This window comes from Pundamilia nyererei, unplaced genomic scaffold (genome assembly GCF_000239375.1).
Source record: "Pundamilia nyererei isolate P.nyererei 1_Seehausen unplaced genomic scaffold, PunNye1.0 scaffold00176, whole genome shotgun sequence".
In the NCBI taxonomy this organism is placed as follows: Eukaryota; Metazoa; Chordata; class Actinopteri; order Cichliformes; family Cichlidae; genus Pundamilia; species Pundamilia nyererei.
This window is the reverse complement of record NW_005187577.1, coordinates 455309-473796: the sequence shown is the minus strand read 5'-3', so window position 1 is coordinate 473796 and position 18488 is coordinate 455309. Positions and strand designations below refer to the sequence as shown.

Below are 18488 nucleotides of genomic sequence, written 5' to 3'. Positions count from 1 at the left end.
CAATGAAATCATTTTTGTTACCTCGGGTTATGTTATTAATTTAGAGAATCAGTTTGTGGATAAATGATTATTGTAGGTTTGTTACCTTGCAGTATAAACTACCCTGATGCAACTGTTGTTGCGGCTATATAAATACAATTGAATTGTTATAGAAATGTAAGAAAATCTCAAATGATTGACTTTTAGAATCAGTCCTAATCCATGCCCAATAATATTTAGAAGCATTCGTTACCATTGTAAGAGAAAAACTGGATATTTGGTATCTCTTTACAATTACATATCAGATTGTTTGTAGAGTTACTAAAACTGTCAAATAAGTGTACCTGAATACAAACTCCAAAGTGACACAAAGTAAAAGCACCTAAATATCACTTTGATACTGATATTGACTTTACACTGAAGGTGCCTGGTCCCATTTTCCTCATACAAATAAAACACACAAATCCACATTTTTCTTTTTTGGAATTTCTGCAAATGTTTATAGAGGCTGATTCATTTTGTGATTACCTCTGACATTCTGCGAGCAAAGATTAATCTCCTTGATGAGTGGATAAAATGTGTCTCTAATGTCCATATCAATAAAGAGGGCACAGTGGGTCAGTAATTTGCCTGGTAGGACTTTTGCATTGATGATTCAGGGATTTTCGCTGTATGCGCAGGATCAAGACTCTTGGCAACGATGCCAGTACGTTAAATCCCCACTCATTGAAAAAACAGCTAAAGTGGGATCTGCTAACCCTTTGATTGAGGTTTATATAGCGGGGCTCTGGTGCCGCTTTGTGAGACCACCATTTTTCTGTAGGTGACTGGCTCCAGCACACTGCAGGATGAGTAGTAAGGTAAGAGAGATTCATTTTGTTTAGAAGTGGGCTTCTTCAAGCTGACAAGTTGTGTTGCAGCTTCTCAAATAATGATTAGGTTCTAAAAACTAAACTGCCAGACACACCGACAAACTGACAGTGCCTTTAACTGACTTTAACAACCCATGACATGATCAACACTACCAGAATCACACATACAGGCTCGACTGAAATCTGTAGTACAGCATCACCAGACTTGGCTGTGACTGCCTCTGTCCACCCTCCTCCTCCTCCCCTGGCTTTAGATCATATTCTACGAGGACAGAAACTTCCAGGGTCGCTCGTATGAGTGCGACACCGACTGCCCTGACATGCACCCCCACTTCAGCCGCTGCAACTCTATCAAGGTGGAAAGTGGTTGCTGGGTGCTGTATGAGAAGCCCAACTACACTGGCTACCAGTATGTTCTGACCAGAGGCGAGTACCCAGACTACCAGCGCTGGATGGGCTACAACGACACTATCCGCTCCTGCCGTACCTTCTCCTATGTGAGTGAACAGGAAACTATGTGGGGTTAATACTATGAAAAATGTCATTTGAGAATTACATTTTCTGACTTAGAAGTGGTTTTATGTCATTATTTAGATGATTAAACCACTGATTTTTACTGTTTTCTATGTGCACAAGCCAAATAACATGATTAAAATATTAGATATTTTTTCCTTCCAACTAAAGTTGCACTTTAATAAGAGTTTAGATTTAGTTGCTGAAAAGTGCTTTCCCTGTAAAGAATCTACATGAAATAGTTCAAGGTTAGGTGTAGGAGAAGGTAATGTTTGGCAAACAAGTAAATAAAAGTCAATTATAAATGTCAAATAAGTTGTTGCTGCTGTTTTCTCATAATTATGACACATTGTAAAACTGTATTAAATCAGGTTCCATGTATTATCTGTATATTATTATTTTTTATTTTAAGCACGTCTATGTTTAACTATTCTTTTGATGTGGCACGACAAATAAATACCAGCCTCTGACATTACTTAATGAAATTTTATTTGCTCACATGCAGATATCACTGAACAAGGCCAATGTAGGCCAACATTTAGCTGATATATTAATGCAGTCCTACAAATTTAAAATAAAAAAAACCCCAATGGTTTTGACTTTTTTTTTTTTAGACACATTTATTTTTTAAGAGTGAGCTATGTCAATTTCCAATAAATCTTCCCCTCACACACACACACCCATACAGAGCTGCAGAGGTACTGATGCTACTCTAATTTTGTGTTTTACCTTACTGCTATGTTCATCCAGACCAGCGAGGGGCCCTACCGCATGCGCATCTACGAGCGACCCAACTTCCAGGGTCAGATGATGGAGTTCAGTGAGGACTGCGAGTCGGTGCAGGATCATTTTCGGAGCCGTGACATCTATTCCTGCAATGTCATGGACGGCTACTGGACCCTCTACGAGCACCCAAACTACCGTGGCAGGCAGTACTTCATGAAGCCCGGGGAGTACCGCAAGTTCAGTGACTGGGGGGCCACCTGCGCCACCACTGGCTCCTTCCGCAGAATCACAGAGTTCTAATCTGGATTGAATCGCTATAGAAAAACAAAACGAAATAAAAATGGTAACGTGTCTCAGCGATTGACTTGGCATTATTAAGATATAACTTCCTAAATAAATGGAGCTGTTGTTAAACTACTTTCTGTGCTTTCTTTGTTACTGACTGATTTAACTAACATCACATGAAATGACACATAAATTTTGTGGAAACATTTCCAGCATTTAAGTATCATCATTTATTATATGGACATTCCACACATTGACACATTTATTTGAAACCTTAATAGTTTCCTGTGCCAGAATGAGCCTTTATCTCATTTTGACATACTTGCACATTCAATAAGGAGGTTGCCATGTGGCATTAATATAATTAAAATGAACATGGCATTGTTCTGCTTAATTTTTACTGCATAAAATTTAGTGAAATTGCAGCAGAGAGTTTTAGAACACACTCACTGGCACGAGTGTCTCTAACTCTTTGTAATAAGGTAATTATTTACTTTCTGAATTCTCCTGATTAAAAAAAGGGCTAATTTTTGGTGTAATGTTTGTTGGAAGTACGGTTTTTAGTTTTTCTAATAGTCAGTCTCACTCCTACAGAAAATTATAAATCAATATCAACACACACCAGCAAAAAGAAACGTTTTATAGGCATATATGAAGACTCACCCTTCATACTCTGAATCCAGCCCATTTAAAGCAAACACATGAAGATTGAAAGACCTGTGACTGTTCCAGCGCCTGCACATGTTGTAGCTCTTGCTGGAAGCTGTATGGCATCTGTTAACCTGAACACAGGACATGACAAACAGGAGTGGGAAGACTCTTGTAATATTTCTGCTGACACCACGCCTCATTTAAATAACACCAACTGCTCCTAAAAGGGTATTGTATATAAAGATGGAAGCTAATTTTAGGATTTAAAAACGCAGGAAGAAGTTTGACCAACAACAGCAGGCATTATGGGAAAGGTTTGTATGTCGTTTTACATGATGGATATCTGTAGATCAAAAATGAGCTTACATGCCTTTTTCTGTCCCTCGGTCAGATCATCTTCTATGAGGACAAGAACTTTGGAGGCCGTTACTATGAGTGCATGAGCGACTGTGCCAACTTGCACTCTATGTTTGACCACTGCCGCTCCATTAGAGTGGAAAGTGGCATGTTTATGATCTATGATCGTCCGGGCTACGCGGGAAACCAATACTTCATGAGGAGGGGAGAGTACTCTGACTACATGGGCATGACCGGTATGAATGACTGTGTCAGATCTTGTCGCATGATCCCCTCGGTAAGAACCTCAGTAAAATACCATCACTGTGTCATACTGCATCTTAACCTCTTACAATAATAGATTCAGCGCACAGAAAAACATACACAAACTATTCAATGATTTTCTTTTTCGATTAAAAAAGTAACTACTCTGAAATTAGAAATGAAGGTGATTTCACTTAAACTAAAGAGGTCACTGCTGACTGCTCCAAAGCTGATAAAGTGCTGCTTTTGTGCTCTTCTGTTAATTCTAATGTTTTAAATTTTGCTTGCTTGCTTGTCCTCCAACATAACTGCCAAGCAGCAGACTGTATACTTGACTTTTAGCATGTAGCATTAGCCAATAAATGGGCTAATTTTGCTACAGCAATCTGTGTTCAGAGTGTTCAGGTGTTTTTTGTTTAAAAAATATAAACTATCCTATCCCAACAGAGAACTTTTGTTTTCTGGGTAGAGGACCATGATGTAATATATCCTTTTCGTCAGTCATAGTAGCTACACGCTAGCTTGTTACTGTCTTTTTTCTCCCGTTTTATGGACAGTGGCAAGCTGGGTAAATTGTTAAGATGTATTAGAGTGAAAATCAGTCTGTTAATTGCACTGGTTTACATTATCAGATACTTGTGATACTTGTAGTACATAATACTTGATATTAATATTTCATTTTTAAAAAGTATAGTGGTACTGGTATGTTAACATTAATTAACACGTACCATGCCTACCAGTGGTGTAGAGTAGAAATGGCCTAGAAACAGGCATCAGTGTTTACTCTCTTCTTTTAGTGCCAGTATCTATGCTAAGCTAGGCTAAGCAGCTTATTGCAGATATTTTATTAGGTATGTGGTGCATCATCTAACTCACAGCTATGCACATGAACAGATTTCACAAAAAACAAATCTAATGTGACCGTTTGACTTTCCTGACCTCTGCAGCACAGTGGCAACTTCAGGATGAGGCTGTATGAGCATTTCGACATGGAAGGCGGAATGATGGAACTGATGGATGATTGTCCTAATCTCATGGACCGTTTCCGCCTCTCCAACTTCAACTCCTGCAATGTGATAGATGGCCACTGGCTGATGTATGAGCAACACCACTACAGGGGGCGCCACTACTACCTCTCACCTGGCCATTATAGGAGCTTCAGCAACTGGAACGCCATTAGCTCCAGGGTTGGGTCCATCCGACGTCTCATGGATTTATAAAGACGGAAGGACAGTTCTTGTGAAATGTCTACTCTTTGCCTTGTTTTACACACTGAATAAAATGGCATCAGTGCTCAAGTGTACTCAGTTTTGTTTTTGCTCTCTGCATCTAGAGGGCATCTTTCCCCAGGAGAATGTGCTGGGCTTGTGGCCTGACATCCTAACTCTCATAAGAGGATTGAATAAAATCATTCAAGCACTAACACTTTTCTCACCCAGGCTCAAGTGTTATCTATTGGACCTTTGTGTTTGTTTAGACATGAGCAAATATCCTACAAATTAACACAAGCATTTTGAAAGGTTGTCAGTAAAAATGTAAACATTGTTTCTATTTTGGTCAGAAATAAAGCTCACCACCAGATGGCAGTGGTAGAATAAAAATTACATAAAACACAAACTATCATTCTGTTGACAAAAACACAGACAGACTCATTTCTACCATGGGAAAAAATATTCTAATCGAGTAGCTCCAAATAAAACAACTGGAGGTTTTTATGAATGTAAACATTTAGAAGATATCTTGGTGAACGTGGGTGGAGCATAAACCCTCAGTCTGAGGTAAATTTTAGCAGTGCAACAACAAACAGCACCCATTCAGAGTTGACATTGGACCAGTCAGCGCTCACCTGTACATACATAATCCCCAAACATCTCTTCAGGATAACACAACGGCACAAATGCCAAAGATTCCTGGCATTACAATATGAATGACACGTGCAGAGTCTGCATTTCACATTCACTATATATGTAACAGGTTTGAGTCTTCAAAGAGCTGGATGGATCATACAGAGACTAGGCACAGGGCAGGAGAAGCAGCCAACATGGGGAAGGTAAAAATGACAGTTTTGGGCAAACAAGCAGGTGGGGTACGAAATGCTAATAGGCTTCCTGAGTGTTCACAACGTGTATCGAGATGTCCATTAAAACCATGAAAATGCTCGTAATACTGAAGCAAATATGATAATATTTGTTTCCAATGAACATATTTGCAGTGCAAACACTGAAAAATATATGATTTGTATGTTTAGATTATCTTCTATGAGGACAACAACTTCTCTGGGCACCATTTTGAGTGCTGTAATGACTGTGAGGACTTGTTAAGCCGACTCAGCCGCTGCAACTCAATCAAGGTGGAGAGTGGTTGCTTCATGATCTATGAAAAACCCAATTACTCTGGTAACCAGTACTACCTGAAGAGAGGAGAGTATCCGGACTTCCATCACTGGATGGGTGTCAACGAGTCTGTCAGCTCCTGTCGTTACATCCCTACGGTGAGCTACTGTTAGTTGGCCAAACCCAGCCTTGTATATTCACTGGAGTTCACACTGCCTCTTGATAGATTGTGAGAATGTAAACTAACCAGACCTAACTTGTATTGAAACAATTTTTAAACCTTTGTTTTTAAAATGTATTTCAAGATTTTGCAAACACTTTTTAACCTACAGGTTTAAAAACAGTCTCCATTATAGACTCATTTATAATCTTAGCTGCCGTTCTGTTTTTAATATTTTCTAAGTAATAGCATATTATGTCTAATTTACTTATTCCAAGCTGTTATATAAATCAAATGGATCTTTATACAAGAGGGTGCATCTTAGTTGTTGCTATTGATCTTCCAAAAACAACTGTTGTAGGACTAATTTTGCCTTTGGTGTAATATATTTTAAATGTTAGCATGATTTCACTGTTCTTTCATCTTAAAGAAAGGCTAAATCAGTATTTGAATTTAATTTTACTTTGGATTTTCTTTGAAGAAAATGTAAAAAGAGGGTAGCTTTTACCATGAAAATGGTCAAATCAGATATGAATACATGACGTTTTGCTAATTATAACTTTATTTAAATAACTACAGAATTAGTCTGCTCTATAAAGGTGAATAAATGCTGACACAAATCTAATGCCTATCAAAACACTTTATAATAAAATATCCATCCAGTCAATCTGTACCACAGTTTTTAGAGTCTTGAAGATGGGCTGGCCCAGGTACTGGATTTCCACTCACAGGTTTTGCAGACTCTAGTTGTAAATGAGCCATTAACACATGTTTTAAAGTCCACTTTAAGTATTTTTTGCCTTCACTTTTTGTGCAATCTGAGGAAGTGGAACTGTGTCTTTCATTTTGACCAAAGTAGGTACATTAGCATGTTTAGCTAGGTTAGCTAGCAAGCTAAAAACATATTATTTCATTGTCGTTCAAAAAATCAGTTTCCCAAACTCATTCAGTATTATTTCCTTGTAGCAAAATAGAAGATTCCATAATTACATTCGAGAGTCATTACAAATATAACAACTTTTTTTTTGTAGAGGTAGTTCCTGAAGGTGCAGTTGAGTAAATAATGACCATCTTTGATTCAAAACTAGGAGCCTGGGATGTTCAACATGCGCCTGTATGAGCGGATCGAGTTTGGGGGTCAGGTGATGGACCTTGTGGATGACTGTCCCAGTGTCATGGATCGCTTCCACGTTAATGACATCTTCTCCTGCAACGTGAAAAATGGCAACTGGCTCTTCTACGAGCACCCAAACTACCGGGGCAAGATGTACCTGATAAGGCCTGGAGAGTATAAGAGGTTCAGTGAGTGGGGTGGCAGGAGTGCCAGAGTCGGATCCATCAAACGCATCATGGACTATTGACCACTTTTGGTAGTTGCCAGAGCTACATGAACATTTTAGAGAGCCTTCATAGTCAGATAATTATGCTTGCAACACTAAAGAAAGAAACAGAAAACAGTTTTTGTCACTTAATCAAAATACTACTGTCCTGCATCAGAACATTCCCTTATGTAAAGCTTGGGCTCACCATTGGACTCACCATTGTAATAAAGCAATTGCAAAATGGAGTCGTCATAGTCCATTCAGTTGTGAGGAGGACCTCATTTATCAAAGCATGATTTGTTAGTACTGTAACGTTTCAAACAAACAGATTAGTCCATGGTGGTAACCTGATATAAGTAAGACATTTTTGTAAGTCCTTCATATGAAGTCATAGCCAACATGTTTGATACTTTAGAAATGTTGACTCACATAAAAAAAAACCCAACAAGCAAGCAGCTGGCAGCTTGTGCAAATTATGTGCTGGCTCTATTAAATATCAGTATTATTCTGCTGATGTTGTGCAGGACTATGTGACTATCATCCTATTGTACAACAGCATTTTCGGGAAGAAATTGTGATGAACATGGAGGAAAGAACAATAACGACACACACCAAGAGTCATCTATACATAAACAGATTTTCCTATCTGCCCACCCCCACTTGTGATCCATCATCACTGTGGGGATATATTTAAATGACAATACTTTATGCTGTGCAATCACACGGCAGTCCTTTCTTTCTTTCTTTTTTATAAAGCACAGTAGCTTGGCTCAGGGACAGCACTGGTAATAGAGTCTGATGCCAACACAACCATGGGAAAGGTAAAGAAACTAAATGTTGTGGTTTTACAAAACTCCTTTTTTTGTGGCTTCTAACAGCACTCTGTAAAAAAGTGTCCATGTGTGCCTGTTGCTTTTGCAGATCATTTTTTACGAAGACAGAAACTTCCAAGGGCGCTCTCATGAGTGCAGCAGCGACTGTGCCGATCTTCACACCTACTTCAACAGATGCAACTCCATCAGGGTGGAGAGTGGCTGCTTCATGGTGTATGAGAGGCCCAACTACATGGGCAATCAGTACTATCTGAGGAGAGGAGAGTACTCTGATAACCAGCGTATGATTGGCATTAATGACTGTGTCAGATCTTGCCGTATGATCCCACAGGTAGGTCATAATGACTTGCTTTAAGACTCTGTTATAACCCCATAATATCCATCAGGTTACCAGAAACCCATATTGGGTTACTGCTAAATGGGCAGATATTCAGAAACTATAAATTAATTTTAGCACCATAGAGTTTACTGAAAGCTCTTTTGCAAGATGTTAATAGACAAAAATATTATATTAAGGGACTAGTTTTTAAATCCTTATAGGTTACCCGGTCAACTCTTGCTTATCAAAAATGTTTTAAGTAATTAAATGCATGTAAAGAAGGACCTGATTGGGGAGATTATAAGAGTTTTTTTTTTATTTCTTTGCTAGCACCAGGGTTCCTACAGGATGAGGCTTTACGAGCGTGCTGACATGACCGGGCAGATGCATGAGCTGGTCGATGACTGTCCAAATGTCCAAGACCAACTCAGCATGTCTGATTTCAACTCCTGCAATGTGATGGACGGCCACTGGCTACTGTACGACCAACCTAACTACAAGGGCAGAGTGTACTACCTGAGGCCTGGAGAGTATCGGAGGTACAGTGACTGGGGAGGCATCAGCCCAAGGATCGGCTCCATCAGAAGAATCACTGACTTCAACTGAAGTCAAGCTTCATTTAAATGCATCTTTCGATGACTTGAATTGTCTGTATTCCCAATAAACTTTAACTGCTTAATAAAACAAGCATCTTTTATTTCCATGTATCACTACAAAACTTCATTAATATTTTGCAAAGGACCCTTAAGATGGCAGATGAGTTTTTTCTTGCAATCAAATGTTACAGAATGGAAAATAAGTACTCTTTGGGGCCAGTGGTGAAACAATTTATCTACCAGCTTCTGGGTAACTAGGCACTATAGTTTAATCTCCTCTATGCTTAGGCATACCATGGCAAACAATACCTCTCCCAGTTGGTTGGCTCGATAGGATTAGCTGGTCTGCGGTGGGAGAATTTATCCATACGATTAGTGTTAAACACTACGCTGCACGGTGTAGGAGAGGAAACTGATCCTGGACACCTCTGACAACAAATGACAAAATATGGAATAAACAATGTAAGAATGAGATTGATCTGGCAAAGATGGTAACATAAGCACATGTTTTTTAAACAGTTTAAAATTAATGTCAGACACATTACACTGTTATGATTGACATTTGCTTTGAAACAGCTCACAAGGACCAAAAACATTCATTATGCTAAAGATTGTCTTAAAGATTTTAAACAAACAACAAAAAACGTAAAAGTTAAACAAAATTTATCTGGAAAATAAGTATAATATAAACTTTAACTTTTTTAGTGATTGATAAACTACACTACTAAGTGATATTAAATACAGAAACCTTAACATTTTCACATAAGTCTTACATTTGAAGAGAGAGGGAGAGGAAAAAAAAGGCTCAAATCAAGGTGAAATTTACTATTGCACAGTTTTCAGCATAACAAAATGTTATAAGTAATTAATTATATTTGACTAGTGGCTGGTGGTAATACCAAGAAATAAAAATAATAGGAGTTATGTGTCCAGGTCCATTTCTCCTGTAGGGGGAGTCTTCAGAAAGTCAAATTACTGTGAGTAAGTAATCGTGAAAGTCCTAAATCATTTAAAAATAGTGAATTTTACACTGCTTAACATACAGTAAACTGTAAAAGTATATACAAAACTTCTGTTATCTTCTAAGTCACATGAAGACTGGCAGCACAGTATACACACACGCTTGTTTATTTGCATATGGTAGGGTTGCTCAGGTAGAGGGAGAGTAAATGGCTTCCTGCTCTGTTACACAACATATTTAATGCCAAAGCCCTGTTCCATATTGTTCTGCAGCTATTGTCCACTGGATGTGTGGATACCATACTAGTCTTTTCCTTTGTCCATGCATGTCAAAACACCAAACCAGTTAATTTATCCTTTTTTTCAAATACAGATCCATATTTCTCACCCAATGTTGGGCTCTAACAAAAAGGTAAACATGTGCTAGTAGCCTTCAATTATAACTATGAGATAATTTGAATAACAATGCATTTGTTTGTTGCAAGGTAGTATAAAAAGCCCTGAAAACATGGGGAATCTCTCCAACGGAGACCATGGGCAAGGTAAGTACTGTTTTTTTTCCTCTCTGCTCACATTGAATGTTAGTTACATTTTTTGGTGGTCTTTTACACTTTTTTTTTTTTGCTGGAAAGTCTTAACTGAGCAGCTGAAGCTACGACTCTTTTATTTTTCATTAGATTATCTTTTACGAGGACAAGAACTTCCAGGGTCGCTCCTATGAGTGCAGTAATGACTGCACAGACCTTCACTTGTACTTCAGCCGCTGCAACTCCATCAGGGTAGAGAGTGGCTGCTTTATGATCTATGAGCGCCCTAACTTCATGGGCCACCAGTATTTCATGAGGAGGGGAGAGTATCCTGACTACCAGAGGTGGATGGGCTTCAGCAGCTGTATCCGCTCCTGTAGGATGATTCCAGTGGTAAGACAGACATAACGCTGAAAAATACACCTAGACATAATGGTTTCACTGAAATATGGCAAAGGTTTGAACATGTTGCTGATTCTCTTCTGGCCCCACAGTATCGAGGTTCCTACAGATTGCGTATCTATGAGAAGCCTGACTTCAGTGGTCACATGATGGAGTTCATGGATGACTGTCCCTGTGTGTCTGACCGTTTCCATCACCGCCATGTCTACTCCAGTAATGTTATGAATGGCTACTGGATCTTCTACGAGTACCCCAACTACCGAGGCAGACAGTACTTCCTAAGACCCGGGGAGTACAGGAGGTACCGCGATTGGTGCGCCACCTGCGCCATTGTCGGCTCCTTCAGGAGAGTCACCGAATTTTAGCCATCAACTGAAACCTTGCTGTAAATATAAAGCACTTTGTTTATTAAAGATGTTGAATTTTTAACTCGTTTTGTGAATTTGTTTTGATTGAGTTGTTCAGCTTTGAAACTGTGATTGCTTTGTTGCGGGTACATAACAGGACCCATCAAAAGACTGGTAACATGTTGACTGTTTGGTCTGCAGATCCTGTACTTACTCTGTAGGTACTGTGAAGAACAATACCTACTTTTGTTTATTAAATTAGATGTAATTAAAAAAAACACCCTGGCCAGTCCAGCTGATCTTAAACAAATAAACTATACATCAAGTAGGCAACAACAAAATCATCTACAGCATTATTGTTTGGACTCACTTGTTGTACTTTCTGGAATAAAAGAAAGAATCTGTGTATAACACAATGATACATTAATTTCATGACTATCTGTCATATTCTACATACTAATACTAGGTATTTGTACCATTATTTCTTATCGACATTGCTGAATCCCTTATTATGTTGGTAATCATAAGTATTTATAAACTTAATAAAATAACTTCTTTTCTTATGTTTGAATTTTTATATTAATATTATTAACTTAATATTGTAATTTCTTTTGAAATCGCCCAAATTCCACTCTTTAGGTCAAAGTTAAACAAAGCCCTAATGTCAGTCAGGAGATATATGTTTCCAGATGTGATTTTCTTTTAGATTTTTCTTATCAAAGTTGGAGACCACATGGAGCAATCCTTCTTCAAAATCCCAGCTCACGATGTTCACGATGGCTCATCAGTATTTCTACTTACGACAAACTAGTTGAATTGAATTTGGAAGAACCGTCTAATATATACGTCTCACTTGAACAACTGTATAGTTATTATATAGCCTAAAACCCAATCATAACAACAGAGTCTTTTTTCAGGACTTCCTAATAAACTCAACTTTTCAAAATAAGGGAACTGAGTGTCTTTATATAATTTTAGTTACAGTGTAAGAAGAAGAGGCAGATCAGTGATAGAAATGAGTGTTTCTGATCCAAATTTGCAAAAACGTTTAAACAAATACCTGCAAATGAAAAAGTAAATTAATGCAACTGAAATGAATTAGTGCAATATCACCATATTACTAATGTTTTTTCTCCAGCCAGCTGCTGTTAAAGTATTGCAAAAAAGGAACAACCAGATGTTGCATGATGGAATTAGAGGAGTGACACATTTTTAATTTTAATTTCTTTAGAATTAAGCTGTGTGAATGCAAATTAAAGTATTCTCCATAGGTATATGTACATAAACTGTCTGAACTTTTAATATTGCATAAATCCATCTACTGCTAACCTATTTTTTTTAAAAACTTTTTTAGTAACTCATCAAAAGTAAGAATACTGAATAATTAGTTACTATATTTTATGAGATTAGAATGTTGATAGCTGTGTCTGTGTTTGTTTAAAGGCTGTGTATCTTACTGTAGCTTGTGTATGGCCTTTCATCTCATGATTATTTATCGCACTTTAATCTTATAGTATAATAACATCCGTAAGAACTTAATAAAGCATGCAGATTGTCCTTTAAATGAAACTCAGGCTTTTAAGTTACGGAACATATTTCTTATCATCGAGAGTCCTGAAAGCCGGCAGTTAGTATATTTATTTCTTTGTATTAACTGAATCTTTCTACAGTTTGTCAGAAGTTTACCACAGATGTAGCCTGATGTCATGTTCTTTCCATCCCTGATTACTAACTGTATGTGAAGAGCCTTCTGACTCAAAATGGAACACACACAAAGCATATGCTTATAATAGACAATACGGATGACTGCTGCCAGAAATGTATGGATGGAGAACCATTGTTAGTCATTTATAGGCCCCGTTCAGCAAAAGTAATACTGCTAATTCATCAGCTTTGCACATTTGAATAACAACACATCATGGCCCCTGGGATTTTGTATAAAAAGGCCCTGGAATCATGGAGTTGGCAGAGCAAGTTGAACCATCCACTGGGAACAACCTTAACCACCATCATGGGCAAGGTAATGGGATGATTTTTACTGTAAAAGGAAGCAAAAATAATCTTCTTTAATCGATTTACTGATTTATCATTTTGTTTTTTCAGATCGTCTTCTACGAGGACAGGAACTTCCAGGGTCGCTCCTATGAGTGCACGAGCGACTGCTCTGACATGTCCTCCTACCTGAGCAGGTGCCAGTCCTGCAGGGTGGAGAGCGGCTGCTTCATGGTCTATGAGCGTCCCAACTACATGGGCATGCAGTTCTTCCTTAGGAGGGGCGAGTACCATGACATGCAGCGCATGATGAGCATGGGAATGATGTTTGATTCCATCAGATCCTGCAGAATGATCCCCTTTGTAAGACGTGCTTCACTTTTGCTACTATAATTTTGATTCATTATTAACTTTTAAAATGCTCCTTAGTAATCATACTTACATTTTCTCTACATTTAATTACAGCACAGAGGCCAGTTCAGGATGAGGATCTATGAGAGGGAGAACTTCGGTGGTCAGATGAACGAGCTGATGGACGACTGCGACAGCATCATGGACCGCTACCGCATGTCCGACTGCATGTCCTGCAACGTGATGGATGGCCACTGGCTGATGTACGAGCAAGCCCACTACAGAGGCAGGATGATGTACCTGAGGCCCGGAGAGTACAGGAGCTTCAGGGACATGGGCATGAGCAGCATGAGGTTCATGAGCATGAGGCGTATCACTGATATGTGCTAGACTTCTGTATTTGACTTCAGTAAATAAAAGCAATGTGTACTTCATAACCACATTTGTCACATGCACTTTCTTTATCTTGCTACATTTTTTATGTAGCTACATCTACGTACCTAACTGCAAGAAAGCATTCCCTAACTATACCCCAAATTACGTGTTACTCAATAACTAAATATATACATAATTAAAAAATAATAAGAACGATCAGCAGTTTTATAGCAAAGTCAAGACAGCTTCCATTCAGTAAATGATGAGGCTAAGTCTATAGAACAACCCTCGGCTTTTGCGTTTAGCCATCCTCAGTTAGCATACGAACTTTTATTCTGGAACTAAAGACTATAACAACTAGGACAAATAAGACTGTAAATACAACAACAGCATAAGCATTCAAATCTGCAATAACTGACCTACGAAGCTCAGATACAGTAATGTTGTTAAAACTGATGTATTAGGCCAGAACGTCACTTAATATTTCACTTCATCATGCATTGTCAATATTTTTCCAAAAATGTACTTTTTTGGATTATAAATATTATATTTAATTAAAAACTGAACAACTAAATAACTAATCAAAATATCTACACTCTTGTTTGTAGCACCAAAGAAAAATACACCTAATTCACCCATTTTTCATTGAACACACACACACAAAGGTGGAGGAGGAGAAGAAATATATAGATAGAAATATATAGAGGTCTATTGAGAATAAACAATTTTTTTTCGATTTTCGATTTCCCCCCCGTTTTTTTCCTATTGAAAAACACCAAAATAATTATTTGCCTAATTAGCCTAATTTAGCAAAATAAACTATATTAATATTTACGTTTTATTTTATTAAAAAAAAAAAAAAAGATCTAATAAAAAAGTAAATTCAATAGTTTTTCTTTAACTGTTTAATTTGGTAAAATGAAAACAAACAAACAAGGAATATCACAGATCTAGGTCGACTCAAACACAGGACTCAACATCAAGTTCAGTGCATTTATTTACAGTGAATAATGTGTAACACAGAAGTTCAACAGTAGCGATGGTCCCAGTCCCCTCAGGCAAGGTTTTCCACAGAGCCACACTTTCCCACAGATTCTCTCTACAGATCACCAACACAGGTTTCTTTGGGAGGATCACAAGTTCACAGGGAAACAATGAGTGAGATTCTTCCTTGGAGGAAAGTAGGAACATGTACAGAAGCTGTAAAACAAACCAGCGAGGACTGAAGGTCAGCCACCACTGCCTTAAAAAGTTGTCACAACAACGACATCAGGAGCAACTGTGAGACTGAGTGAGACACACACACACACACACACAGACGCACACACACACACACACATAGACAGAGGAGAGGTAGAATGCTTATAAGAGAGAGATAGATAGAAAGTAGTGAGCCAACTGGAGAGGACAAAGGGAACATGACAGTAACATCAAACGAAGATCTTTTTGTAATGCAAAAATAATTTCAAATTTTGATTTATCTGACCTCTAACAGAGGAAATTTTCAATTTGCTTCAGTCCTTTTTAATCAGCTTTCAGTGTTTTTCCTGATGATATGTTTCATTAACCTATATTTGCGGATGGCACAGCAAACTGTGCTCAGAGACAATGATTTCTGGAAGAGTTCCTGAGCCCATACAGTGCATTTCCATGAAGCTGCCTGAAGGTCACACGTTGCACAACTACACACAACCTTTTGATGATATACTGCACATCACGATGACATATTAAAAACTCATATACTGAACTCTGCTGAACCCGTAAATGCATTTTATGAATAGCATGTCCTATATATGTGACTATGTGTTATAACCTGCCAGCTTTAATTTAATTAAATTGTAATTATTCTAACTAGAAGGGAAACAGCATATGCTATTGAAAAATATTAAAGAATTAGTTGCCATTTATTCTGTATGCTGCTTTTTATGCATACATTTCCTCATATTCAAAATTACATTGGCACAATTAATAAATTATGTGTAATTTAAATTGTTGTGCCTTTTTACAGGTCGTTGCATGAATAAAAAGGCAAATGTTGCAGAACAGAAGGACTGCATTCACATATTCTGCATTTCTAATATTGCGGTGTATTTAATGTATTTATAATTTGCCTAAATGCCACCATTTACTGTGGTTACATTTACAGATATAAATAAAAATGGTGATATGCTGTCATCTGGTGGTGTGCAGCATAGTGACCCTAAAGGTTTGCTGTTAAACTGAATACACAGCATAGCACTTAAAAGTTAGCTGTTGCTAATTTATACAAAAATGTAGCCTATGTTTGCGTGTCTTATTTTGGTTTGTTGTGCAAGTTTCCGATCACTCAGTGACAAATTCAATTAAAAGAGAATTATTAGATTTTTATTTAAAATCATGCTTTTATACACTGGTGCTCTAATAACAGGAATCCATGATGCGCCTCATGCTATTGAACCTCATCCCGCTCATTCCCATCTCCCTGAAGCTCCTGTACTCTCCGGGCCTCAGGTACATCATCCTGCCTCTGTAGTGGGGCTGCTCGTACATCAGCCAGTGGCCATCCATCACGTTGCATGACTGGCAGTCGGACATGCGGAAGCGATCCATCATGTTCTCGCAGTCGTCCATCAGTTCGTACATCTGACCACCGAAGTTCTCCCTCTCATAGATCCTCATCCTGAACTGGCCTCTGTGCTGTAAATTGAAATGAATAACAATGAATCAAAGAGATCTCGTTAATATGCTTTCGCCAGGTTCAGCATCTTACACCATATGTCAGATATTAGAAGGAGTTTTCAATTTACAGTACCATGGGGATCATGCGGCAGGACCTAATGCAATCACTCATGCCCATACGCTGGTAGTCAGAGTACTCTCCCCTCCTGACAAAGAACTGATTTCCCATGTAGTTGGTACGGTCGTAGACCATGAAGCAGCCGCTCTCCACCCTGCAGGAGTGGCACCTGCTCAGGTAGGAGGACATGTCAGCACAGTCGCTGCTGGTCTCATAGGAACGACCCTGGAAGTTCCTGTCCTCATAGAAGATGATCTGAAATTGAAAAAAAGAGAAAAAACAAGGACTATTTGATATGGTACTTTTTGCATCGCATCCACATTTGTTCAGCATCCAATCAAATGCAAAAAATCCGAACAATGAAATAGCCAAAGCTGCACACACCTTTCCCATGGTCATGGTTTCAGTTAGGACTCTTTAGGCTCAGAAGGACTGCACAGTTTTCACGACATCCCACGAGTTGCTTTTATACCTGACCTCACGCCGAAAGATACATGACCCCATTGTTCAAATTCCTGACAGAGCAACATGGAGCAGAGGCCCCCCGTGTACGTTTCAATTCAAAGGGACCTTCAACGGATCGTGATTTGCAGGGGTTGCATTTGTGAGAAGAGGCCCCGCTGTGTATTGTCTTTGCAGCTGAATAACAGAGAGAGCGTGTTTTCCACAAACATAGCATTCTTTGAAGGCCTCATTAAAGTTTTCATCTCTAATGTTTCACAGATGAAAGAACATTCTGTTTTTTTTGTTCTTTTCGCCAAAAATTAGCCAAAAATCAAATCTTTAAAATCTGTTAAAATTTAATTGGACTCAATAGAGGATTGAATCAATTCATTAAAACTGAGTAAACCTATAAAACCTATAAGGGACAGATAATCTACTGATATGTTAGTCTAAATATGTCTCCATCAAGTATTTTTTGGCCCTCATTTAGTTTAATGTAATGAATGAGATGTTGCCAATGAATTTCATGGATATCATGGTGATTTATTCATGAAGCTAATCCTTACATAATTTGTAGATGATATTCAAGCCCTTTCATAACAAGTGTACTGCAGGTGATTTCTTCTTTTTTAACCCATTAACTTGAATACTGGAGTTATATGCATGGCTGTGTGATTGACATGTCTCTTGACACTATTAGCTGTAGACAATGGCTGTTGTCTGAACTGGACCTCTCAACTGCATTTGTTTTGTTGGTGTCTTCTGGAGCTTTTTTAATGGAATTACTTGGCAAATGTTTTCATGTGATGTACAGTATGCTCTCACTTCCATTAAATGTGGGCATTTTGATGAGGGAAGTTATAGTGCTTTATTAGGCTGTTAGCACTGAGTAGCAGACAACTGCTGCTGTGACTTGGAGCTATATAAATAAAATTGAACTGAACTGAAATTGAATTATTTATACAGCATGCTAACCAGGCTTTTCCACATTTTTACCTGGCTTAGGATTCCACTCTGTCATCCAAACCTGGTCACTTTTGGCTCCCAAAACAAACAAACAAACAAACAAACAAACAAACAAACAAACAAACAAACAAACAAACAAACAAACAAACAAACAAACAA

General features: G+C 38.2%; 7 protein-coding genes across 9 annotated transcripts; 6 read left to right on the top strand and 1 right to left on the bottom strand.

The window, feature by feature from the left end:
• Positions 1-827: 827 nt before the first annotated feature.
• On the top strand, positions 828-2390 carry LOC102203299 (gamma-crystallin M2-like). Its single transcript, XM_005746268.1, has 3 exons — positions 828-839; positions 1106-1348; positions 2115-2390. The coding sequence occupies exons 1-3, from the start codon at positions 828-830 to the stop codon at positions 2388-2390; spliced, it is 531 nt and encodes a 176-aa protein (XP_005746325.1).
• Positions 2391-3170: 780 nt separating this feature from the next.
• On the top strand, positions 3171-4846 carry LOC102214179 (gamma-crystallin M2-like). Its single transcript, XM_005746315.1, has 3 exons — positions 3171-3197; positions 3376-3660; positions 4574-4846. Exons 1-3 carry the CDS (start codon positions 3171-3173, stop codon positions 4844-4846), a joined length of 585 nt encoding a protein of 194 aa, XP_005746372.1.
• Positions 4847-5667: 821 nt separating this feature from the next.
• Positions 5668-7480, top strand: LOC102203014 (beta-crystallin S-1-like). The gene is made up of 3 exons (XM_005746267.1): positions 5668-5676; positions 5875-6117; positions 7211-7480. The coding sequence occupies exons 1-3, from the start codon at positions 5668-5670 to the stop codon at positions 7478-7480; spliced, it is 522 nt and encodes a 173-aa protein (XP_005746324.1).
• Positions 7481-8197: 717 nt separating this feature from the next.
• Positions 8198-9238, top strand: LOC102202522 (gamma-crystallin M2-like). 2 transcript variants are annotated; one of them, XM_005746266.1, is made up of 3 exons: positions 8198-8262; positions 8363-8605; positions 8930-9238. In XM_005746266.1, the coding sequence occupies exons 1-3, from the start codon at positions 8254-8256 to the stop codon at positions 9197-9199; spliced, it is 522 nt and encodes a 173-aa protein (XP_005746323.1). In that variant the 5' UTR covers positions 8198-8253; the 3' UTR covers positions 9200-9238. The 2 variants fall into 2 exon arrangements, with proteins under 2 accessions (XP_005746323.1, XP_005746322.1); XM_005746265.1 differs by having other exon boundaries at positions 8924-9238.
• A 1432-nt stretch (positions 9239-10670) lies between these two features.
• On the top strand, positions 10671-11443 carry LOC102202048 (gamma-crystallin M2-like). Of its 2 annotated transcripts, none has more exons than XM_005746264.1 (3): positions 10671-10691; positions 10827-11069; positions 11171-11443. In XM_005746264.1, the coding sequence occupies exons 1-3, from the start codon at positions 10683-10685 to the stop codon at positions 11441-11443; spliced, it is 525 nt and encodes a 174-aa protein (XP_005746321.1). In that variant the 5' UTR covers positions 10671-10682. The 2 variants fall into 2 exon arrangements, with proteins under 2 accessions (XP_005746321.1, XP_005746320.1); XM_005746263.1 differs by having other exon boundaries at positions 10683-10691; positions 10827-11066.
• Positions 11444-13436: 1993 nt separating this feature from the next.
• LOC102201764 (gamma-crystallin M1) lies at positions 13437-14158 on the top strand. The gene is made up of 3 exons (XM_005746262.1): positions 13437-13445; positions 13529-13780; positions 13883-14158. Exons 1-3 carry the CDS (start codon positions 13437-13439, stop codon positions 14156-14158), a joined length of 537 nt encoding a protein of 178 aa, XP_005746319.1.
• Positions 14159-16540: 2382 nt separating this feature from the next.
• Positions 16541-17318, bottom strand: LOC102201470 (gamma-crystallin M3-like). The gene is made up of 3 exons (XM_005746261.1): positions 17304-17318; positions 16935-17174; positions 16541-16819 (listed from the first exon to the last, which is right to left on the bottom strand). Exons 1-3 carry the CDS (start codon positions 17316-17318, stop codon positions 16541-16543), a joined length of 534 nt encoding a protein of 177 aa, XP_005746318.1.
• Between the last annotated feature and the right edge of the window lie 1170 nt (positions 17319-18488).